Source organism: Microtus oregoni, unplaced genomic scaffold (assembly GCF_018167655.1).
Source record: "Microtus oregoni isolate MIOR12 unplaced genomic scaffold, Mior012 000024F_ref0000369, whole genome shotgun sequence".
Taxonomy (NCBI): Eukaryota; Metazoa; Chordata; class Mammalia; order Rodentia; family Cricetidae; genus Microtus; species Microtus oregoni.
Window position 1 is genome coordinate 31,308,323 of NW_024543083.1, and position 24,623 is coordinate 31,332,945.

The following is a 24,623-nucleotide window of genomic DNA, read 5'->3' on the forward strand; positions in this document are numbered from 1 at the left end:
GGCCTGGCTGGATTTGGAGTTGGGTGGGTCCCTGGGGATTGGAGGTGGCTGTCCAGGCTTCTCTGGGAAGAGAGCAGCCATGAGTTAGGAGCAAGGGATCATTTGGCAATCCTGAGCTGGCTATTGGGCTTGCCTGTTGTAAGAGAGGGGAGAGAGCAGATCTGCTCCTGAGTGAGCAGTTGCCAGCAATCCCGGGGCAGAGAGCATCCTCAGTTCACCTCCTAGAATACCTGTTCTTGTAATCTCTGAGGGACTTGGCCATGAGAGGGGCGCTTTTCTTCAGCTGGGTCTTGTTGCTGGGGCCCAAGGGCAGGCAGGGAGCCCTCTGCTGTGGGCCAGGGGCCAAGGCTCCAGGAAGATTGTTCTCTTTGGAGGGGGCTCCCCCTCCCCCTGCGTGTCCAGAGGCAGCCTGCTGGCTTTGGCTGGCGACATGGGCAGGGAAGGGGATCATCTGGGTCTGGAGAGCTTGGCTCTTCTTGGCTTGGGCCCTTTGGATGCGCTCTCTCAGGCCTTGCAGCATGAGCTCGCGGGCCTCCTGCTGCTGGAGGTGTGTCTGCCTCTCAGCCTGGGCCTGAGTCTTCTGGCCATGTCAGATCTGGGGCCTGCACACCTCCTCTTGTGCCTCTGCCGGTTGGCTGGAGCAGTTGGGCTTAGCAAGGCACCCTTGGTGCAGTTTGGGCAGGAGACGAGGGCCAGGGACGCGACCCGAACAGACTGGGGTTTTCGAGTTCACCCTGCAGGCCCAAGGGGCGGCTTCTTGCTCGCTCTGCATGGAAGAAGAGTCCTGGCCATCCGGGGGCAAGCAGGCTTGGCGACTGGAGCTCAGCTCTGGAAAGCGACTGGCAGGCAGGAGACTCTGCTCCTTGCAGTTTGGAGACTGGCTCCGAGGAACCTTGGCTCCACCACTCTGGGCCTCAGCTTTCCAGGGGCGTTTCCTCTTCTTCCCCTTGCCCAGACGCAGTGTCCGGGAAGAAGAAGGGCAGTCATAGTTGAGGCAAGCCTCGAAAGAACCGGCCGGGTACGAGTCCGGGTTCCTCTGTGGGCTCCTCCTGCTGCCCCCCACGACCTCTCTGGCATCTCCCGCACGTGCCCGAGAAGCAGCAGGCTCATGCGCCTTGTCCTCTGCTGCGGGCTTTCGGGGTGCCTGCTCTCTTGTCAGTCTCATCTGCAAGGCAAGGTCCTGTGGCTCCGCCTCGGCCTGGCGCTCCAAGGGTGACCTCTCTGACCACTTGGAGGCAAAGTCCTTGGCAAAGGGGAACAGGAGCTGCTCTCTCCTCAGCAGCTCGATGGTCTGCCTGAAGCCAATCTCCGCCAGGGTGTCGCACAGGATGGGCACTGAAGAGAGTTCCTTCAGGGTTTTGTAGAGTTTGTCTGGCTCTGTCTCTGTGTGCAGGCGCTCCCGCAACTTCCGCAGGGCTTTTAGGTGCTTGGCGGACCCCTCCATCTCCAATGTGGGGACTGGACCTTCGGGGGCAAGCGAAAGCAGCACGCTCCCTCCAGTGCTCTAGAACCCTGCCTGGGGACGCGCTTAGCACTCTGCAGGCAGAGGACAGGACCCAGGACCTCTGGGCTGGCCCCACTGTCAGCTGCCTCTCTTTCACCTCTGTGCAGGGCTGCTCTGCTCACCTTTATTGGAAGCTGGTGGGTGGGGAAAGCGTCCTCACACCTGCCCAACCAACCAGCAGCCTAGGCTGCTTCTCCTGGACACGCCCTTTTCCTGCTTACAGCTCCGCTAGACACGCCCACTCTTCAGCTCCTGCCTGCCTCCCCCTGCTTCCCAAAACCCCATGGCCACTGAAGTCTGCCCCCCTCACTCCATCTCTCCCCCACCCCCACCCCCCACCGCCGCACACACACTTACTGCTGAGCCCTAACACTTGGGAGCCTCTTTAAGTCCTCTGGTCTGTCACACATCTGCTGACTCTCCAGCAAGTCAGATCAACAGTGGGGAATGCCCCCCCCCCCATGCATTTACACACTCACACAGCAGGAACAAGAAAAGGATGGAATCCCATCTCCTGCCTGTTTCTGGGCAATGCAAAATGGCTAGGGTGGCACCTCACCTGAGCCTCATTAAGGCAAGAGCTTTTCCTTGCTGACCTTGAAGTTCACAAGACTTGTGTTCCATCAACTGTCAAGCAGAACAGGCAGTCTCCTTCTTCCCCCAACTTGTAATGCTTGCCCCACAGGCCAGTTGCACAAAGATGGCTAAAGCAGGTGCATATACAAGTACCCTGGACACCACCACTTTTCATTGTGCTTTCCCACTTGACCTGTGGCTCTTTATTTCCAAATTTATCCTGTTATTCCAATTCATTCTCTCTCTTTCTGTTTGTCCCTCCTTGTCTGGCTGGCTGCCTGGCTCTTCTCCTTTTGTCCTCATTGTCTCTCCTAAGCACACTCGAGCGCGCGCACACACACAAACACACACACAGGTAGACACGTTAAGCGTTTCTACCACCCATTCGGTATATCACATCTTCCAGTTGTCCTCCTTTCTCTTATTCTCAAAACTTTGTTATACTCTGCTAAACACAACTCTGTTTATCTCTACAGGTTTTGAGTGCTTGGACACTGGGACCTTGAAATCCAGGACTTCTCAAAAGAGTGGGACTAAGGCTCTTTTCTTCACACCTGTTATCATTCCCTAACGGGATACAATCTGCGGGGTTCTCAACCCTTGGAAAATATGTCCTCCCTATTTGTCTACTGAATAGAAAACACACACACACACACACACACACACACACACACAAGCACATTCAAATAAACGCGCACACACACAGATGCACATTTTCCTTTTAAGTTTTGTTTTTGACATTGATTTCCGGTGTCTTTGTTTTTATTTAGATTTAGACACTCTTCTTTCAATTTTACCTTTTGGTTCTTGGGGAGTGCATGCATACATGCCTGCATGCCGAATTTTCATCATAGATTGTGTATCAATTATTTATGTTCCTAGGTGTCCAAAAGTCTATGTATTTTTGTCTTTATATAAATCTATATTTGGGCCTCTCTCTCTCTCTCTCTCTCTCTCTCTCTCCCCTCTCTAGATGTAACTGAATCTAGAAATTATGAATAAACTTAGACGCCAAGGATCTATGTATCGATATACTCAATCTTTATTACGATATGTATACTTCTTAAAATAAATAAATAAATAGATAGATAAATAAATAAATAAATATCCATATTTAGAGAGAAAGGTATAGGAGCCCCTTTGCATAAGAAGAGGACTGCCCCAATCCTACATCCACACGTGTGTTCAAACAAAACCCTCTGGTGCTAGTTGTGTGCTTTCACAGTCGACACGGCTTGTATGGCGACATGGAAAAATGTCTAAGGTGTCAAAGCTGAGGGGACTGAGTCATGTCCAAGGCCAGCAAGAGGCTGGCTGTGAAGTGTCCCAGGTCAAGGAATAGTTCTTTCAAGGGTGGGGCCGCCACTCCCGAAGGGTGTGGCGGGGGAGTTGAGGAGAGGCTGAAATCAACATCCATCTATCCAGTCTTGATTGAAAATTCACTGCAGGTGTGAATGAAGACGTTCAGTGCGTCTGTCTGCAAAAGGGTCCCAAAGGAAGCTAAAGGCAAAGGTCTGAGGTCTTGGGGCTCCTCTTTCTTTGCTTTGAAGCCAAGGCCTTGAGCACTTGAGTCCTTGGCTAGCAGACAGTTGGGTGTTGGGGAATTTCCAAAGTGGAGTGATTCCCCTGGGAAGCCATGGTCTGTTGGCTATGAGATCTAAGGCACTCCCAAAGAGGTTGAACCTGAGTTGGCTCTTGGGGCCTGGCTGGATTTGGAGTTGGGTGGGTCCCTGGGGATTGGAGGTGGCTGTCCAGGCTTCTCTGGGAAGAGAGCAGCCATGAGTTAGGAGCAAGGGATCATTTGGCAATCCTGAGCTGGCTATTGGGCTTGCCTGTTGTAAGAGAGGGGAGAGAGCAGATCTGCTCCTGAGTGAGCAGTTGCCAGCAATCCCGGGGCAGAGAGCATCCTCAGTTCACCTCCTAGAATACCTGTTCTTGTAATCTCTGAGGGACTTGGCCATGAGAGGGGCGCTTTTCTTCAGCTGGGTCTTGTTGCTGGGGCCCAAGGGCAGGCAGGGAGCCCTCTGCTGTGGGCCAGGGGCCAAGGCTCCAGGAAGATTGTTCTCTTTGGAGGGGGCTCCCCCTCCCCCTGCGTGTCCAGAGGCAGCCTGCTGGCTTTGGCTGGCGACATGGGCAGGGAAGGGGATCATCTGGGTCTGGAGAGCTTGGCTCTTCTTGGCTTGGGCCCTTTGGATGCGCTCTCTCAGGCCTTGCAGCATGAGCTTGCGGGCCTCCTGCTGCTGGAGGTGTGTCTGCCTCTCAGCCTGGGCCTGAGTAGTCTGGCCATGGCAGATCTGGGGCCTGCACTCCTCCTCTTGTGCCTCTGCCGGTTGGCTGGAGCAGTTGGGCTTAGCAAGGCACCCTTGGTGCAGTTTGGGCAGGAGACAAGGGCCAGGGACGCGACCCGAACAGACTGGGGTTTTCGAGTTCACCCTGCAGGCCCAAGGGGCGGCTTCTTGCTTGCTCTGCAAGGAAGAAGAGTCCTGGCCATCCGGGGGCAAGCAGGCTTGGCGACTGGAGCTCAGCTCTGGAAAGCGACTGGCAGGCAGGAGACTCTGCTCCTTGCAGTTTGGAGACTGGCTCCGAGGAACCTTGGCTCCACCACTCTGGGCCTCAGCTTTCCAGGGGGGTTTCCTCTTCTTCCCCTTGCCCAGACGCAGTGTCCGGGAAGAAGAAGGGCAGTCATAGTTGAGGCAAGCCTCGAAAGAACCGGCCGGGTACGAGTCCGGGTTCCTCTGTGGGCTCCTCCTGCTGCCCCCCACGACCTCTCTGGCATCTCCCTCACGTGCCCGAGAAGCAGCAGGCTCATGCGCCTTGTCCTCTGCTGCGGGCTTTCGGGGTGCCTGCTCTCTTGTCAGTCTCATCTGCAAGGCAAGGTCCTGTGGCTCCGCCTCGGCCTGGCGCTCCAAGGGTGACCTCTCTGACCACTTGGAGGCAAAGTCCTTGGCAAAGGGGAACAGGAGCTGCTCTCTCCTCAGCAGCTCGATGGTCTGCCTGAAGCCAATCTCCGCCAGGATGTCGCACAGGATGGGCACTGAAGAGAGTTCCTTCAGGGTTTTGTAGAGTTTGTCTGGCTCTGTCTCTGTGTGCAGGCGCTCCCGCAACTTCCGCAGGGCTTTTAGGTGCTTGGCGGACCCCTCCATCTCCAATGTGGGGACTGGACCTTCGGGGGCAAGCGAAAGCAGCACGCTCCCTCCAGTGCTCTAGAACCCTGCCTGGGGACGCGCTTAGCACTCTGCAGGCAGAGGACAGGACCCAGGACCTCTGGGCTGGCCCCACTGTCAGCTGCCTCTCTTTCACCTCTGGGCAGGGCTGCTCTGCTCACCTTTATTGGAAGCTGGTGGGTGGGGAAAGCGTCCTCACACCTGCCCAACCAACCAGCAGCCTAGGCTGCTTCTCCTGGACACGCCCTTTTCCTGCTTACAGCTCCGCTAGACACGCCCACTCTTCAGCTCCTGCCTGCCTCCCCCTGCTTCCCAAAACCCCATGGCCACTGAAGTCTGCCCCCCTCACTCCATCTCTCCCCCACCCCCACCCCCCACCGCCGCACACACACTTACTGCTGAGCCCTAACACTTGGGAGCCTCTTTAAGTCCTCTGGTCTGTCACACATCTGCTGACTCTCCAGCAAGTCAGATCAACAGTGGGGAATGCCCCCCCCCCATGCATTTACACACTCACACAGCAGGAACAAGAAAAGGATGGAATCCCATCTCCTGCCTGTTTCTGGGCAATGCAAAATGGCTAGGGTGGCACCTCACCTGAGCCTCATTAAGGCAAGAGCTTTTCCTTGCTGACCTTGAAGTTCACAAGACTTGTGTTCCATCAACTGTCAAGCAGAACAGGCAGTCTCCTTCTTCCCCCAACTTGTAATGCTTGCCCCACAGGCCAGTTGCACAAAGATGGCTAAAGCAGGTGCATATACAAGTACCCTGGACACCACCACTTTTCATTGTGCTTTCCCACTTGACCTGTGGCTCTTTATTTCCAAATTTATCCTGTTATTCCAATTCATTCTCTCTCTTTCTGTTTGTCCCTCCTTGTCTGGCTGGCTGCCTGGCTCTTCTCCTTTTGTCCTCATTGTCTCTCCTAAGCACACTCGAGCGCGCGCACACACACAAACACACACACAGGTAGACACGTTAAGTGTTTCTACCACCCATTCGGTATATCACATCTTCCAGTTGTCCTCCTTTCTCTTATTCTCAAAACTTTGTTATACTCTGCTAAACACAACTCTGTTTATCTCTACAGGTTTTGAGTGCTTGGACACTGGGACCTTGAAATCCAGGACTTCTCAAAAGAGTGGGACTAAGGCTGTTTTCTTCACACCTGTTATCATTCCCTAACGGGATACAATCTGCGGGGTTCTCAACCCTTGGAAAATATGTCCTCCCTATTTGTCTACTGAATAGAAAACACACACACACACACACACACACACACACACAAGCACATTCAAATAAACGCGCACACACACAGATGCACATTTTCCTTTTAAGTTTTGTTTTTGACATTGATTTCCGGTGTCTTTGTTTTTATTTAGATTTAGACACTCTTCTTTCAATTTTACCTTTTGGTTCTTGGGGAGTGCATGCATACATGCCTGCATGCCGAATTTTCATCATAGATTGTGTATCAATTATTTATGTTCCTAGGTGTCCAAAAGTCTATGTATTTTTGTCTTTATATAAATCTATATTTGGGCCTCTCTCTCTCTCTCTCTCTCTCTCTCTCTCTCTCTCTCCCCTCTCTAGATGTAACTGAATCTAGAAATTATGAATAAACTTAGACGCCAAGGATCTATGTATCGATATACTCAATCTTTATTACGATATGTATACTTCTTAAAATAAATAAATAAATAGATAGATAAATAAATAAATAAATATCCATATTTAGAGAGAAAGGTATAGGAGCCCCTTTGCATAAGAAGAGGACTGCCCCAATCCTACATCCACACGTGTGTTCAAACAAAACCCTCTGGTGCTAGTTGTGTGCTTTCACAGTCGACACGGCTTGTATGGCGACATGGAAAAATGTCTAAGGTGTCAAAGCTGAGGGGACTGAGTCATGTCCAAGGCCAGCAAGAGGCTGGCTGTGAAGTGTCCCAGGTCAAGGAATAGTTCTTTCAAGGGTGGGGCCGCCACTCCCGAAGGGTGTGGCGGGGGAGTTGAGGAGAGGCTGAAATCAACATCCATCTATCCAGTCTTGATTGAAAATTCACTGCAGGTGTGAATGAAGACGTTCAGTGCGTCTGTCTGCAAAAGGGTCCCAAAGGAAGCTAAAGGCAAAGGTCTGAGGTCTTGGGGCTCCTCTTTCTTTGCTTTGAAGCCAAGGCCTTGAGCACTTGAGTCCTTGGCTAGCAGACAGTTGGGTGTTGGGGAATTTCCAAAGTGGAGTGATTCCCCTGGGAAGCCATGGTCTGTTGGCTATGAGATCTAAGGCACTCCCAAAGAGGTTGAACCTGAGTTGGCTCTTGGGGCCTGGCTGGATTTGGAGTTGGGTGGGTCCCTGGGGATTGGAGGTGGCTGTCCAGGCTTCTCTGGGAAGAGAGCAGCCATGAGTTAGGAGCAAGGGATCATTTGGCAATCCTGAGCTGGCTATTGGGCTTGCCTGTTGTAAGAGAGGGGAGAGAGCAGATCTGCTCCTGAGTGAGCAGTTGCCAGCAATCCCGGGGCAGAGAGCATCCTCAGTTCACCTCCTAGAATACCTGTTCTTGTAATCTCTGAGGGACTTGGCCATGAGAGGGGCGCTTTTCTTCAGCTGGGTCTTGTTGCTGGGGCCCAAGGGCAGGCAGGGAGCCCTCTGCTGTGGGCCAGGGGCCAAGGCTCCAGGAAGATTGTTCTCTTTGGAGGGGGCTCCCCCTCCCCCTGCGTGTCCAGAGGCAGCCTGCTGGCTTTGGCTGGCGACATGGGCAGGGAAGGGGATCATCTGGGTCTGGAGAGCTTGGCTCTTCTTGGCTTGGGCCCTTTGGATGCGCTCTCTCAGGCCTTGCAGCATGAGCTTGCGGGCCTCCTGCTGCTGGAGGTGTGTCTGCCTCTCAGCCTGGGCCTGAGTAGTCTGGCCATGGCAGATCTGGGGCCTGCACTCCTCCTCTTGTGCCTCTGCCGGTTGGCTGGAGCAGTTGGGCTTAGCAAGGCACCCTTGGTGCAGTTTGGGCAGGAGACGAGGGCCAGGGACGCGACCCGAACAGACTGGGGTTTTCGAGTTCACCCTGCAGGCCCAAGGGGCGGCTTCTTGCTTGCTCTGCAAGGAAGAAGAGTCCTGGCCATCCGGGGGCAAGCAGGCTTGGCGACTGGAGCTCAGCTCTGGAAAGCGACTGGCAGGCAGGAGACTCTGCTCCTTGCAGTTTGGAGACTGGCTCCGAGGAACCTTGGCTCCACCACTCTGGGCCTCAGCTTTCCAGGGGGGTTTCCTCTTCTTCCCCTTGCCCAGACGCAGTGTCCGGGAAGAAGAAGGGCAGTCATAGTTGAGGCAAGCCTCGAAAGAACCGGCCGGGTACGAGTCCGGGTTCCTCTGTGGGCTCCTCCTGCTGCCCCCCACGACCTCTCTGGCATCTCCCGCACGTGCCCGAGAAGCAGCAGGCTCATGCGCCTTGTCCTCTGCTGCGGGCTTTCGGGGTGCCTGCTCTCTTGTCAGTCTCATCTGCAAGGCAAGGTCCTGTGGCTCCGCCTCGGCCTGGCGCTCCAAGGGTGACCTCTCTGACCACTTGGAGGCAAAGTCCTTGGCAAAGGGGAACAGGAGCTGCTCTCTCCTCAGCAGCTCGATGGTCTGCCTGAAGCCAATCTCCGCCAGGGTGTCGCACAGGATGGGCACTGAAGAGAGTTCCTTCAGGGTTTTGTAGAGTTTGTCTGGCTCTGTCTCTGTGTGCAGGCGCTCCCGCAACTTCCGCAGGGCTTTTAGGTGCTTGGCGGACCCCTCCATCTCCAATGTGGGGACTGGACCTTCGGGGGCAAGCGAAAGCAGCACGCTCCCTCCAGTGCTCTAGAACCCTGCCTGGGGACGCGCTTAGCACTCTGCAGGCAGAGGACAGGACTCAGGACCTCTGGGCTGGCCCCACTGTCAGCTGCCTCTCTTTCACCTCTGTGCAGGGCTGCTCTGCTCACCTTTATTGGAAGCTGGTGGGTGGGGAAAGCGTCCTCACACCTGCCCAACCAACCAGCAGCCTAGGCTGCTTCTCTTGGACACGCCCTTTTCCTGCTTACAGCTCCGCTAGACACGCCCACTCTTCAGCTCCTGCCTGCCTCCCCCTGCTTCCCAAAACCCCATGGCCACTGAAGTCTGCCCCCCTCACTCCATCTCTCCCCCACCCCCACCCCCCACCGCCGCACACACACTTACTGCTGAGCCCTAACACTTGGGAGCCTCTTTAAGTCCTCTGGTCTGTCACACATCTGCTGACTCTCCAGCAAGTCAGATCAACAGTGGGGAATGCCCCCCCCCCCATGCATTTACACACTCACACAGCAGGAACAAGAAAAGGATGGAATCCCATCTCCTGCCTGTTTCTGGGCAATGCAAAATGGCTAGGGTGGCACCTCACCTGAGCCTCATTAAGGCAAGAGCTTTTCCTTGCTGACCTTGAAGTTCACAAGACTTGTGTTCCATCAACTGTCAAGCAGAACAGGCAGTCTCCTTCTTCCCCCAACTTGTAATGCTTGCCCCACAGCCCAGTTGCACAAAGATGGCTAAAGCAGGTGCATATACAAGTACCCTGGACACCACCACTTTTCATTGTGCTTTCCCACTTGACCTGTGGCTCTTTATTTCCAAATTTATCCTGTTATTCCAATTCATTCTCTCTCTTTCTGTTTGTCCCTCCTTGTCTGGCTGGCTGCCTGGCTCTTCTCCTTTTGTCCTCATTGTCTCTCCTAAGCACACTCGAGCGCGCACACACACACAAACACACACACAGGTAGGCACGTTAAGCGTTTCTACCACCCATTCGGTACATCACATCTTCCAGTTGTCCTCCTTTCTCTTATTCTCAAAACTTTGTTATACTCTGCTAAACACAACTCTGTTTATCTCTACAGGTTTTGAGTGCTTGGACACTGGGACCTTGAAATCCAGGACTTCTCAAAAGAGTGGGACTAAGGCTGTTTTCTTCACACCTGTTATCATTCCCTAACGGGATACAATCTGCGGGGTTCTCAACCCTTGGAAAATATGTCCTCCCTATTTGTCTACTGAATAGAAAACACACACACACACACACACACACACAAGCACATTCAAATAAACGCGCACACACACAGATGCACATTTTCCTTTTAAGTTTTGTTTTTGACATTGATTTCCGGTGTCTTTGTTTTTATTTAGATTTAGACACTCTTCTTTCAATTTTACCTTTTGGTTCTTGGGGAGTGCATGCATACATGCCTGCATGCCGAGTTTTCATCATAGATTGTGTATCAATTATTTATGTTCCTAGGTGTCCAAAAGTCTATGTATTTTTGTCTTTATATAAATCTATATTTGGGCCTCTCTCTCTCTCTCTCTCTCTCTCTCTCTCTCTCTCCCCTCTCTAGATGTAACAGAATCTAGAAATTATGAATAAACTTAGACGCCAAGGATCTATGTATCGATATGCTCAATCTTTATTACGATATGTATACTTCTTAAAATAAATAAATAAATAGATAGATAAATAAATAAATAAATATCCATATTTAGAGAGAAAGGTATAGGAGCCCCTTTGCATAAGAAGAGGACTGCCCCAATCCTACATCCACACGTGTGTTCAAACAAAACCCTCTGGTGCTAGTTGTGTGCTTTCACAGTCGACACGGCTTGTATGGCGACATGGAAAAATGTCTAAGGTGTCAAAGCTGAGGGGACTGAGTCATGTCCAAGGCCAGCAAGAGGCTGGCTGTGAAGTGTCCCAGGTCAAGGAATAGTTCTTTCAAGGGTGGGGCCGCCACTCCCGAAGGGTGTGGCGGGGGAGTTGAGGAGAGGCTGAAATCAACATCCATCTATCCAGTCTTGATTGAAAATTCACTGCAGGTGTGAATGAAGACGTTCAGTGCGTCTGTCTGCAAAAGGGTCCCAAAGGAAGCTAAAGGCAAAGGTCTGAGGTCTTGGGGCTCCTCTTTCTTTGCTTTGAAGCCAAGGCCTTGAGCACTTGAGTCCTTGGCTAGCAGACAGTTGGGTGTTGGGGAATTTCCAAAGTGGAGTGATTCCCCTGGGAAGCCATGGTCTGTTGGCTATGAGATCTAAGGCACTCCCAAAGAGGTTGAACCTGAGTTGGCTCTTGGGGCCTGGCTGGATTTGGAGTTGGGTGGGTCCCTGGGGATTGGAGGTGGCTGTCCAGGCTTCTCTGGGAAGAGAGCAGCCATGAGTTAGGAGCAAGGGATCATTTGGCAATCCTGAGCTGGCTATTGGGCTTGCCTGTTGTAAGAGAGGGGAGAGAGCAGATCTGCTCCTGAGTGAGCAGTTGCCAGCAATCCCGGGGCAGAGAGCATCCTCAGTTCACCTCCTAGAATACCTGTTCTTGTAATCTCTGAGGGACTTGGCCATGAGAGGGGCGCTTTTCTTCAGCTGGGTCTTGTTGCTGGGGCCCAAGGGCAGGCAGGGAGCCCTCTGCTGTGGGCCAGGGGCCAAGGCTCCAGGAAGATTGTTCTCTTTGGAGGGGGCTCCCCCTCCCCCTGCGTGTCCAGAGGCAGCCTGCTGGCTTTGGCTGGCGACATGGGCAGGGAAGGGGATCATCTGGGTCTGGAGAGCTTGGCTCTTCTTGGCTTGGGCCCTTTGGATGCGCTCTCTCAGGCCTTGCAGCATGAGCTCGCGGGCCTCCTGCTGCTGGAGGTGTGTCTGCCTCTCAGCCTGGGCCTGAGTCTTCTGGCCATGGCAGATCTGGGGCCTGCACACCTCCTCTTGTGCCTCTGCCGGTTGGCTGGAGCAGTTGGGCTTAGCAAGGCACCCTTGGTGCAGTTTGGGCAGGAGACGAGGGCCAGGGACGCGACCCGAACAGACTGGGGTTTTCGAGTTCACCCTGCAGGCCCAAGGGGCGGCTTCTTGCTCGCTCTGCAAGGAAGAAGAGTCCTGGCCATCCGGGGGCAAGCAGGCTTGGCGACTGGAGCTCAGCTCTGGAAAGCGACTGGCAGGCAGGAGACTCTGCTCCTTGCAGTTTGGAGACTGGCTCCGAGGAACCTTGGCTCCACCACTCTGGGCCTCAGCTTTCCAGGGGCGTTTCCTCTTCTTCCCCTTGCCCAGACGCAGTGTCCGGGAAGAAGAAGGGCAGTCATAGTTGAGGCAAGCCTCGAAAGAACCGGCCGGGTACGAGTCCGGGTTCCTCTGTGGGCTCCTCCTGCTGCCCCCCACGACCTCTCTGGCATCTCCCGCACGTGCCCGAGAAGCAGCAGGCTCATGCGCCTTGTCCTCTGCTGCGGGCTTTCGGGGTGCCTGCTCTCTTGTCAGTCTCATCTGCAAGGCAAGGTCCTGTGGCTCCGCCTCGGCCTGGCGCTCCAAGGGTGACCTCTCTGACCACTTGGAGGCAAAGTCCTTGGCAAAGGGGAACAGGAGCTGCTCTCTCCTCAGCAGCTCGATGGTCTGCCTGAAGCCAATCTCCGCCAGGGTGTCGCACAGGATGGGCACTGAAGAGAGTTCCTTCAGGGTTTTGTAGAGTTTGTCTGGCTCTGTCTCTGTGTGCAGGCGCTCCCGCAACTTCCGCAGGGCTTTTAGGTGCTTGGCGGACCCCTCCATCTCCAATGTGGGGACTGGACCTTCGGGGGCAAGCGAAAGCAGCACGCTCCCTCCAGTGCTCTAGAACCCTGCCTGGGGACGCGCTTAGCACTCTGCAGGCAGAGGACAGGACCCAGGACCTCTGGGCTGGCCCTACTGTCAGCTGCCTCTCTTTCACCTCTGTGCAGGGCTGCTCTGCTCACCTTTATTGGAAGCTGGTGGGTGGGGAAAGCGTCCTCACACCTGCCCAACCAACCAGCAGCCTAGGCTGCTTCTCCTGGACACGCCCTTTTCCTGCTTACAGCTCCGCTAGACACGCCCACTCTTCAGCTCCTGCCTGCCTCCCCCTGCTTCCCAAAACCCCATGGCCACTGAAGTCTGCCCCCCTCACTCCATCTCTCCCCCACCCCCACCCCCCACCGCCGCACACACACTTACTGCTGAGCCCTAACACTTGGGAGCCTCTTTAAGTCCTCTGGTCTGTCACACATCTGCTGACTCTCCAGCAAGTCAGATCAACAGTGGGGAATGCCCCCCCCCATGCATTTACACACTCACACAGCAGGAACAAGAAAAGGATGGAATCCCATCTCCTGCCTGTTTCTGGGCAATGCAAAATGGCTAGGGTGGCACCTCACCTGAGCCTCATTAAGGCAAGAGCTTTTCCTTGCTGACCTTGAAGTTCACAAGACTTGTGTTCCATCAACTGTCAAGCAGAACAGGCAGTCTCCTTCTTCCCCCAACTTGTAATGCTTGCCCCACAGGCCAGTTGCACAAAGATGGCTAAAGCAGGTGCATATACAAGTACCCTGGACACCACCACTTTTCATTGTGCTTTCCCACTTGACCTGTGGCTCTTTATTTCCAAATTTATCCTGTTATTCCAATTCATTCTCTCTCTTTCTGTTTGTCCCTCCTTGTCTGGCTGGCTGCCTGGCTCTTCTCCTTTTGTCCTCATTGTCTCTCCTAAGCACACTCGAGCGCGCGCACACACACAAACACACACACAGGTAGACACGTTAAGCGTTTCTACCACCCATTCGGTACATCACATCTTCCAGTTGTCCTCCTTTCTCTTATTCTCAAAACTTTGTTATACTCTGCTAAACACAACTCTGTTTATCTCTACAGGTTTTGAGTGCTTGGACACTGGGACCTTGAAATCCAGGACTTCTCAAAAGAGTGGGACTAAGGCTGTTTTCTTCACACCTGTTATCATTCCCTAACGGGATACAATCTGCGGGGTTCTCAACCCTTGGAAAATATGTCCTCCCTATTTGTCTACTGAATAGAAAACACACACACACACACACACACACACACAAGCACATTCAAATAAACGCGCACACACACAGATGCACATTTTCCTTTTAAGTTTTGTTTTTGACATTGATTTCCGGTGTCTTTGTTTTTATTTAGATTTAGACACTCTTCTTTCAATTTTACCTTTTGGTTCTTGGGGAGTGCATGCATACATGCCTGCATGCCGAATTTTCATCATAGATTGTGTATCAATTATTTATGTTCCTAGGTGTCCAAAAGTCTATGTATTTTTGTCTTTATATAAATCTATATTTGGGCCTCTCTCTCTCTCTCTCTCTCTCTCTCTCTCTCTCCCCTCTCTAGATGTAACAGAATCTAGAAATTATGAATAAACTTAGACGCCAAGGATCTATGTATCGATATGCTCAATCTTTATTACGATATGTATACTTCTTAAAATAAATAAATAAATAGATAGATAAATAAATAAATAAATATCCATATTTAGAGAGAAAGGTATAGGAGCCCCTTTGCATAAGAAGAGGACTGCCCCAATCCTACATCCACACGTGTGTTCAAACAAAACCCTCTGGTGCTAGTTGTGTGCTTTCACAGTCGACACGGCTTGTATGGCGACATGGAAAAATGTCTAAGGTGTCAAAGCTGAGGGGACTGAGTCATGTCCAAGGCCAGCAAGAGGCTGGCTGTGAAGTGTCCCAGGTCAAGGAATAGTTCTTTCAAGGGTGGGGCCGCCACTCCCGAAGGGTGTGGCGGGGGAGTTGAGGAGAGGCTGAAATCAACATCCATCTATCCAGTCTTGATTGAAAATTCACTGCAGGTGTGAATGAAGACGTTCAGTGCGTCTGTCTGCAAAAGGGTCCCAAAGGAAGCTAAAGGCAAAGGTCTGAGGTCTTGGGGCTCCTCTTTCTTTGCTTTGAAGCCAAGGCCTTGAGCACTTGAGTCCTTGGCTAGCAGACAGTTGGGTGTTGGGGAATTTCCAAAGTGGAGTGATTCCCCTGGGAAGCCATGGTCTGTTGGCTATGAGATCTAAGGCACTCCCAAAGAGGTTGAACCTGAGTTGGCTCTTGGGGCCTGGCTGGATTTGGAGTTGGGTGGGTCCCTGGGGATTGGAGGTGGCTGTCCAGGCTTCTCTGGGAAGAGAGCAGCCATGAGTTAGGAGCAAGGGATCATTTGGCAATCCTGAGCTGGCTATTGGGCTTGCCTGTTGTAAGAGAGGGGAGAGAGCAGATCTGCTCCTGAGTGAGCAGTTGCCAGCAATCCCGGGGCAGAGAGCATCCTCAGTTCACCTCCTAGAATACCTGTTCTTGTAATCTCTGAGGGACTTGGCCATGAGAGGGGCGCTTTTCTTCAGCTGGGTCTTGTTGCTGGGGCCCAAGGGCAGGCAGGGAGCCCTCTGCTGTGGGCCAGGGGCCAAGGCTCCAGGAAGATTGTTCTCTTTGGAGGGGGCTCCCCCTCCCCCTGCGTGTCCAGAGGCAGCCTGCTGGCTTTGGCTGGCGACATGGGCAGGGAAGGGGATCATCTGGGTCTGGAGAGCTTGGCTCTTCTTGGCTTGGGCCCTTTGGATGCGCTCTCTCAGGCCTTGCAGCATGAGCTCGCGGGCCTCCTGCTGCTGGAGGTGTGTCTGCCTCTCAGCCTGGGCCTGAGTCTTCTGGCCATGGCAGATCTGGGGCCTGCACACCTCCTCTTGTGCCTCTGCCGGTTGGCTGGAGCAGTTGGGCTTAGCAAGGCACCCTTGGTGCAGTTTGGGCAGGAGACGAGGGCCAGGGACGCGACCCGAACAGACTGGGGTTTTCGAGTTCACCCTGCAGGCCCAAGGGGCGGCTTCTTGCTCGCTCTGCATGGAAGAAGAGTCCTGGCCATCCGGGGGCAAGCAGGCTTGGCGACTGGAGCTCAGCTCTGGAAAGCGACTGGCAGGCAGGAGACTCTGCTCCTTGCAGTTTGGAGACTGGCTCCGAGGAACCTTGGCTCCACCACTCTGGGCCTCAGCTTTCCAGGGGCGTTTCCTCTTCTTCCCCTTGCCCAGACGCAGTGTCCGGGAAGAAGAAGGGCAGTCATAGTTGAGGCAAGCCTCGAAAGAACCGGCCGGGTACGAGTCCGGGTTCCTCTGTGGGCTCCTCCTGCTGCCCCCCACGACCTCTCTGGCATCTCCCGCACGTGCCCGAGAAGCAGCAGGCTCATGCGCCTTGTCCTCTGCTGCGGGCTTTCGGGGTGCCTGCTCTCTTGTCAGTCTCATCTGCAAGGCAAGGTCCTGTGGCTCCGCCTCGGCCTGGCGCTCCAAGGGTGACCTCTCTGACCACTTGGAGGCAAAGTCCTTGGCAAAGGGGAACAGGAGCTGCTCTCTCCTCAGCAGCTCGATGGTCTGCCTGAAGCCAATCTCCGCCAGGGTGTCGCACAGGATGGGCACTGAAGAGAGTTCCTTCAGGGTTTTGTAGAGTTTGTCTGGCTCTGTCTCTGTGTGCAGGCGCTCCCGCAACTTCCGCAGGGCTTTTAGGTGCTTGGCGGACCCCTCCATCTCCAATGTGGGGACTGGACCTTCGGGGGCAAGCGAAAGCAGCACGCTCCCTCCAGTGCTCTAGAACCCTGCCTGGGGACGCGCTTAGCACTCTGCAGGCAGAGGACAGGACCCAGGACCTCTGGGCTGGCCCCACTGTCAGCTGCCTCTCTTTCACCTCTGTGCAGGGCTGCTCTGCTCACCTTTATTGGAAGCTGGTGGGTGGGGAAAGCGTCCTCACACCTGCCCAACCAACCAGCAGCCTAGGCTGCTTCTCCTGGACACTCCCTTTTCCTGCTTACAGCTCCGCTAGACACGCCCACTCTTCAGCTCCTGCCTGCCTCCCCCTGCTTCCCAAAACCCCATGGCCACTGAAGTCTGCCCCCCTCACTCCATCTCTCCCCCACCCCCACCCCCCACCGCCGCACACACACTTACTGCTGAGCCCTAACACTTGGGAGCCTCTTTAAGTCCTCTGGTCTGTCACACATCTGCTGACTCTCCAGCAAGTCAGATCAACAGTGGGGAATGCCCCCCCCCCATGCATTTACACACTCACACAGCAGGAACAAGAAAAGGATGGAATCCCATCTCCTGCCTGTTTCTGGGCAATGCAAAATGGCTAGGGTGGCACCTCACCTGAGCCTCATTAAGGCAAGAGCTTTTCCTTGCTGACCTTGAAGTTCACAAGACTTGTGTTCCATCAACTGTCAAGCAGAACAGGCAGTCTCCTTCTTCCCCCAACTTGTAATGCTTGCCCCACAGGCCAGTTGCACAAAGATGGCTAAAGCAGGTGCATATACAAGTACCCTGGACACCACCACTTTTCATTGTGCTTTCCCACTTGACCTGTGGCTCTTTATTTCCAAATTTATCCTGTTATTCCAATTCATTCTCTCTCTTTCTGTTTGTCCCTCCTTGTCTGGCTGGCTGCCTGGCTCTTCTCCTTTTGTCCTCATTGTCTCTCCTAAGCACACTCGAGCGCGCGCACACACACAAACACACACACAGGTAGACACGTTAAGCGTTTCTACCACCCATTCGGTACATCACATCTTCCAGTTGTCCTCCTTTCTCTTATTCTCAAAACTTTGTTATACTCTGCTAAACACAACTCTGTTTATCTCTACAGGTTTTGAGTGCTTGGACACTGGGACCTTGAAATCCAGGACTTCTCAAAAGAGTGGGACTAAGGCTGTTTTCTTCACACCTGTTATCATTCCCTAACGGGATACAATCTGCGGGGTTCTCAACCCTTGGAAAATATGTCCTCCCTATTTGTCTACTGAATAGAAAACACACACACACACACACACACACACACACAAGCACATTCAAATAAACGCGCACACACACAGATGCACATTTTCCTTTTAAGTTTTGTTTTTGACATTGATTTCCGGTGTCTTTGTTTTTATTTAGATTTAGACACTCTTCTTTCAATTTTACCTTTTGGTTCTTGGGGAGTGCATGCATACATGCCTGCATGCCGAATTTTCATCATAGATTGTGTATCAATTATTTATGTTCCTAGGTGTCCAAAAGTCTATGTATTTTTGTCTTTATATAAATCTATATTTGGGCCTCTCTCTCTCTCTCTCTCTCTCTCTCTCTCTCTCTCTCTCTCCCCTCTCTAGATGTAACAGAATCTAGAAATTATGAATAAACTTAGACGCCAAGGATCTATGTATCGATATGCTCAATCTTTATTACGATATGTATACTTCTTAAAATAAATAAATAAATAGATAGATAAATAAATAAATAAATATCCATATTTAGAGAGAAAGGTATAGGAGCCCCTTTGCATAAGAAGAGGACTGCCCCAATCCTACATCCACACGTGTGTTCAAACAAAACCCTCTGGTGCTAGTTGTGTGCTTTCACAGTCGACACGGCTTGTATGGCGACATGGAAAAATGTCTAAGGTGTCAAAGCTGAGGGGACTGAGTCATGTCCAAGGCCAGCAAGAGGCTGGCTGTGAAGTGTCCCAGGTCAAGGAATAGTTCTTTCAAGGGTGGGGCCGCCACTCCCGAAGGGTGTGGCGGGGGAGTTGAGGAGAGGCTGAAATCAACATCCATCTATCCAGTCTTGATTGAAAATTCACTGCAGGTGTGAATGAAGACGTTCAGTGCGTCTGTCTGCAAAAGGGTCCCAAAGGAAGCTAAAGGCAAAGGTCTGAGGTCTTGGGGCTCCTCTTTCTTTGCTTTGAAGCCAAGGCCTTGAGCACTTGAGTCCTTGGCTAGCAGACAGTTGGGTGTTGGGGAATTTCCAAAGTGGAGTGATTCCCCTGGGAAGCCATGGTCTGTTGGCTATGAGATCTAAGGCACTCCCAAAGAGGTTGAACCTGAGTTGGCTCTTGGGGCCTGGCTGGATTTGGAGTTGGGTGGGTCCCTGGGGATTGGAGGTGGCTGTCCAGGCTTCTCTGGGAAGAGAGCAGCCATGAGTTAGGAGCAAGGGATCATTTGGCAATCCTGAGCTGGCTATTGGGCTTGCCTGTTGTAAGAGAGGGGAGAGAGCAGATCTGCTCCTGAGTGAGCAGTTGCCAGCAATCCCGGGGCAGAGAGCATCCTCAGTTCACCTCCTAGAATACCTGTTCTTGTAATCTCTGAGGGACTTGGCCATGAGAGGGGCGCTTTTCTTCAGCTGGGTCTTGTTGCTGGGGCCCAAGGGCAGGCAGGGAGCCCTCTGCTGTGGGCCAGGGGCCAAGGCTCCAGGAAGATTGTTCTCTTTGGAGGGGGCTCCCCCTCCCCTTGCGTGTCCAGAGGCAGCCTGCTGGCTTTGGCTGGCGACATGGGCAGGGAAGGGGATCATCTGGGTCTGGAGAGCTTGGCTCTTCTTGGCTTGGGCCCTTTGGATGCGCTCTCTCAGGCCTTGCAGCATGAGCTCGCGGGCCTCCTGCTGCTGGAGGTGTGTCTGCCTCTCAGCCTGGGCCTGAGTCTTCTGGCCATGGCAGATCTGGGGCCTGCACACCTCCTCTTGTGCCTCTGCCGGTTGGCTGGAGCAGTTGGGCTTAGCAAGGCACCCTTGGTGCAGTTTGGGCAGGAGACGAGGGCCAGGGACGCGACCCGAACAGACTGGGGTTTTCGAGTTCACCCTGCAGGCCCAAGGGGCGGCTTCTTGCTCGCTCTGCAAGGAAGAAGAGTCCTGGCCATCCGGGGGCAAGCAGGCTTGGCGACTGGAGCTCAGCTCTGGAAAGCGACTGGCAGGCAGGAGACTCTGCTCCTTGCAGTTTGGAGACTGGCTCCGAGGAACCTTGGCTCCACCACTCTGGGCCTCAGCTTTCCAGGGGCGTTTCCTCTTCTTCCCCTTGCCCAGACGCAGTGTCCCGGAAGAAGAAGGGCAGTCATAGTTGAGGCAAGCCTCGAAAGAACCGGCCGGGTACGAGTCCGGGTTCCTCTGTGGGCTCCTCCTGCTGCCCCCCACGACCTCTCTGGCATCTCCCGCACGTGCAGCAGGCTCATGCGCCTTGTCCTCTGCTGCGGGCTTTCGGGGTGCCTGCTCTCTTGTCAGTCTCATCTGCAAGGCAAGGTCCTGTGGCTCCGCCTCGGCCTGGCGCTCCAAGGGTGACCTCTCTGACCACTTGGAGGCAAAGTCCTTGGCAAAGGGGAACAGGAGCTGCTCTCTCCTCAGCAGCTCGATGGTCTGCCTGAAGCCAATCTCCGCCAGGGTGTCGCACAGGATGGGCACTGAAGAGAGTTCCTTCAGGGTTTTGTAGAGTTTGTCTGGCTCTGTCTCTGTGTGCAGGCGCTCCCGCAACTTCCGCAGGGCTTTTAGGTGCTTGGCGGACCCCTCCATCTCCAATGTGGGGACTGGACCTTCGGGGGCAAGCGAAAGCAGCACGCTCCCTCCAGTGCTCTAGAACCCTGCCTGGGGACGCGCTTAGCACTCTGCAGGCAGAGGACAGGACCCAGGACCTCTGGGCTGGCCCCACTGTCAGCTGCCTCTCTTTCACCTCTGGGCAGGGCTGCTCTGCTCACCTTTATTGGAAGCTGGTGGGTGGGGAAAGCGTCCTCACACCTGCCCAACCAACCAGCAGCCTAGGCTGCTTCTCCTGGACACGCCCTTTTCCTGCTTACAGCTCCGCTAGACACGCCCACTCTTCAGCTCCTGCCTGCCTCCCCCTGCTTCCCAAAACCCCATGGCCACTGAAGTCTGCCCCCCTCACTCCATCTCTCCCCCACCCCCACCCCCCACCGCCGCACACACACTTACTGCTGAGCCCTAACACTTGGGAGCCTCTTTAAGTCCTCTGGTCTGTCACACATCTGCTGACTCTCCAGCAAGTCAGATCAACAGTGGGGAATGCCCCCCCCCATGCATTTACACACTCACACAGCAGGAACAAGAAAAGGATGGAATCCCATCTCCTGCCTGTTTCTGGGCAATGCAAAATGGCTAGGGTGGCACCTCACCTGAGCCTCATTAAGGCAAGAGCTTTTCCTTGCTGACCTTGAAGTTCACAAGACTTGTGTTCCATCAACTGTCAAGCAGAACAGGCAGTCTCCTTCTTCCCCCAACTTGTAATGCTTGCCCCACAGCCCAGTTGCACAAAGATGGCTAAAGCAGGTGCATATACAAGTACCCTGGACACCACCACTTTTCATTGTGCTTTCCCACTTGACCTGTGGCTCTTTATTTCCAAATTTATCCTGTTATTCCAATTCATTCTCTCTCTTTCTGTTTGTCCCTCCTTGTCTGGCTGGCTGCCTGGCTCTTCTCCTTTTGTCCTCATTGTCTCTCCTAAGCACACTCGAGCGCGCGCACACACACAAACACACACACAGGTAGACACGTTAAGCGTTTCTACCACCCATTCGGTACATCACATCTTCCAGTTGTCCTCCTTTCTCTTATTCTCAAAACTTTGTTATACTCTGCTAAACACAACTCTGTTTATCTCTACAGGTTTTGAGTGCTTGGACACTGGGACCTTGAAATCCAGGACTTCTCAAAAGAGTGGGACTAAGGCTGTTTTCTTCACACCTGTTATCATTCCCTAACGGGATACAATCTGCGGGGTTCTCAACCCTTGGAAAATATGTCCTCCCTATTTGTCTACTGAATAGAAAACACACACACACACACACACACACACACAAGCACATTCAAATAAACGCGCACACACACAGATGCACATTTTCCTTTTAAGTTTTGTTTTTGACATTGATTTCCGGTGTCTTTGTTTTTATTTAGATTTAGACACTCTTCTTTCAATTTTACCTTTTGGTTCTTGGGGAGTGCATGCATACATGCCTGCATGCCGAATTTTCATCATAGATTGTGTATCAATTATTTATGTTCCTAGGTGTCCAAAAGTCTATGTATTTTTGTCTTTATATAAATCTATATTTGGGCCTCTCTCTCTCTCTCTCTCTCTCTCTCTCTCTCTCTCTCTCCCCTCTCTAGATGTAACAGAATCTAGAAATTATGAATAAACTTAGACGCCAAGGATCTATGTATCGATATGCTCAATCTTTATTACGATATGTATACTTCTTAAAATAAATAAATAAATAGATAGATAAATAAATAAATAAATATCCATATTTAGAGAGAAAGGTATAGGAGCCCCTTTGCATAAGAAGAGGACTGCCCCAATCCTACATCCACACGTGTGTTCAAACAAAACCCTCTGGTGCTAGTTGTGTGCTTTCACAGTCGACACGGCTTGTATGGCGACATGGAAAAATGTCTAAGGTGTCAAAGCTGAGGGGACTGAGTCATGTCCAAGGCCAGCAAGAGGCTGGCTGTGAAGTGTCCCAGGTCAAGGAATAGTTCTTTCAAGGGTGGGGCCGCCACTCCCGAAGGGTGTGGCGGGGGAGTTGAGGAGAGGCTGAAATCAACATCCATCTATCCAGTCTTGATTGAAAATTCACTGCAGGTGTGAATGAAGACGTTCAGTGCGTCTGTCTGCAAAAGGGTCCCAAAGGAAGCTAAAGGCAAAGGTCTGAGGTCTTGGGGCTCCTCTTTCTTTGCTTTGAAGCCAAGGCCTTGAGCACTTGAGTCCTTGGCTAGCAGACAGTTGGGTGTTGGGGAATTTCCAAAGTGGAGTGATTCCCCTGGGAAGCCATGGTCTGTTGGCTATGAGATCTAAGGCACTCCCAAAGAGGTTGAACCTGAGTTGGCTCTTGGGGCCTGGCTGGATTTGGAGTTGGGTGGGTCCCTGGGGATTGGAGGTGGCTGTCCAGGCTTCTCTGGGAAGAGAGCAGCCATGAGTTAGGAGCAAGGGATCATTTGGCAATCCTGAGCTGGCTATTGGGCTTGCCTGTTGTAAGAGAGGGGAGAGAGCAGATCTGCTCCTGAGTGAGCAGTTGCCAGCAATCCCGGGGCAGAGAGCATCCTCAGTTCACCTCCTAGAATACCTGTTCTTGTAATCTCTGAGGGACTTGGCCATGAGAGGGGCGCTTTTCTTCAGCTGGGTCTTGTTGCTGGGGCCCAAGGGCAGGCAGGGAGCCCTCTGCTGTGGGCCAGGGGCCAAGGCTCCAGGAAGATTGTTCTCTTTGGAGGGGGCTCCCCCTCCCCTTGCGTGTCCAGAGGCAGCCTGCTGGCTTTGGCTGGCGACATGGGCAGGGAAGGGGATCATCTGGGTCTGGAGAGCTTGGCTCTTCTTGGCTTGGGCCCTTTGGATGCGCTCTCTCAGGCCTTGCAGCATGAGCTCGCGGGCCTCCTGCTGCTGGAGGTGTGTCTGCCTCTCAGCCTGGGCCTGAGTCTTCTGGCCATGGCAGATCTGGGGCCTGCACACCTCCTCTTGTGCCTCTGCCGGTTGGCTGGAGCAGTTGGGCTTAGCAAGGCACCCTTGGTGCAGTTTGGGCAGGAGACGAGGGCCAGGGACGCGACCCGAACAGACTGGGGTTTTCGAGTTCACCCTGCAGGCCCAAGGGGCGGCTTCTTGCTCGCTCTGCAAGGAAGAAGAGTCCTGGCCATCCGGGGGCAAGCAGGCTTGGCGACTGGAGCTCAGCTCTGGAAAGCGACTGGCAGGCAGGAGACTCTGCTCCTTGCAGTTTGGAGACTGGCTCCGAGGAACCTTGGCTCCACCACTCTGGGCCTCAGCTTTCCAGGGGCGTTTCCTCTTCTTCCCCTTGCCCAGACGCAGTGTCCGGGAAGAAGAAGGGCAGTCATAGTTGAGGCAAGCCTCGAAAGAACCGGCCGGGTACGAGTCCGGGTTCCTCTGTGGGCTCCTCCTGCTGCCCCCCACGACCTCTCTGGCATCTCCCGCACGTGCCCGAGAAGCAGCAGGCTCATGCGCCTTGTCCTCTGCTGCGGGCTTTCGGGGTGCCTGCTCTCTTGTCAGTCTCATCTGCAAGGCAAGGTCCTGTGGCTCCGCCTCGGCCTGGCGCTCCAAGGGTGACCTCTCTGACCACTTGGAGGCAAAGTCCTTGGCAAAGGGGAACAGGAGCTGCTCTCTCCTCAGCAGCTCGATGGTCTGCCTGAAGCCAATCTCCGCCAGGGTGTCGCACAGGATGGGCACTGAAGAGAGTTCCTTCAGGGTTTTGTAGAGTTTGTCTGGCTCTGTCTCTGTGTGCAGGCGCTCCCGCAACTTCCGCAGGGCTTTTAGGTGCTTGGCGGACCCCTCCATCTCCAATGTGGGGACTGGACCTTCGGGGGCAAGCGAAAGCAGCACGCTCCCTCCAGTGCTCTAGAACCCTGCCTGGGGACGCGCTTAGCACTCTGCAGGCAGAGGACAGGACCCAGGACCTCTGGGCTGGCCCTACTGTCAGCTGCCTCTCTTTCACCTCTGTGCAGGGCTGCTCTGCTCACCTTTATTGGAAGCTGGTGGGTGGGGAAAGCGTCCTCACACCTGCCCAACCAACCAGCAGCCTAGGCTGCTTCTCCTGGACACGCCCTTTTCCTGCTTACAGCTCCGCTAGACACGCCCACTCTTCAGCTCCTGCCTGCCTCCCCCTGCTTCCCAAAACCCCATGGCCACTGAAGTCTGCCCCCCTCACTCCATCTCTCCCCCACCCCCACCCCCCACCGCCGCACACACACTTACTGCTGAGCCCTAACACTTGGGAGCCTCTTTAAGTCCTCTGGTCTGTCACACATCTGCTGACTCTCCAGCAAGTCAGATCAACAGTGGGG

The 24,623-nt window shown here is 53.6% G+C and overlaps 6 protein-coding genes across 6 annotated transcripts; all 6 read right to left on the reverse strand.

Moving 5' to 3' along the window:
• Positions 1 to 3,993: 3,993 nt before the first annotated feature.
• Positions 3,994 to 5,223, reverse strand: LOC121462225 (elongin-A3 member D-like). The gene has a single exon (XM_041673707.1). It carries the CDS (start codon positions 5,221 to 5,223, stop codon positions 3,994 to 3,996), a length of 1,230 nt encoding a protein of 409 aa, XP_041529641.1.
• Positions 5,224 to 7,777: 2,554 nt separating this feature from the next.
• Positions 7,778 to 9,007, reverse strand: LOC121462226 (elongin-A3 member D-like). Its single transcript, XM_041673708.1, has one exon. It carries the CDS (start codon positions 9,005 to 9,007, stop codon positions 7,778 to 7,780), a length of 1,230 nt encoding a protein of 409 aa, XP_041529642.1.
• Positions 9,008 to 11,554: 2,547 nt separating this feature from the next.
• LOC121462227 (elongin-A3 member D-like) lies at positions 11,555 to 12,784 on the reverse strand. Its single transcript, XM_041673709.1, has one exon. It carries the CDS (start codon positions 12,782 to 12,784, stop codon positions 11,555 to 11,557), a length of 1,230 nt encoding a protein of 409 aa, XP_041529643.1.
• A 2,545-nt stretch (positions 12,785 to 15,329) lies between these two features.
• LOC121462228 (elongin-A3 member D-like) lies at positions 15,330 to 16,559 on the reverse strand. Its single transcript, XM_041673710.1, has one exon. The coding sequence runs from the start codon at positions 16,557 to 16,559 to the stop codon at positions 15,330 to 15,332; it is 1,230 nt and encodes a 409-aa protein (XP_041529644.1).
• A 2,556-nt stretch (positions 16,560 to 19,115) lies between these two features.
• On the reverse strand, positions 19,116 to 20,336 carry LOC121462230 (elongin-A3-like). Its single transcript, XM_041673711.1, has one exon. It carries the CDS (start codon positions 20,334 to 20,336, stop codon positions 19,116 to 19,118), a length of 1,221 nt encoding a protein of 406 aa, XP_041529645.1.
• A 2,551-nt stretch (positions 20,337 to 22,887) lies between these two features.
• Positions 22,888 to 24,117, reverse strand: LOC121462231 (elongin-A3 member D-like). The gene has a single exon (XM_041673712.1). The coding sequence runs from the start codon at positions 24,115 to 24,117 to the stop codon at positions 22,888 to 22,890; it is 1,230 nt and encodes a 409-aa protein (XP_041529646.1).
• Positions 24,118 to 24,623: the final 506 nt, after the last annotated feature.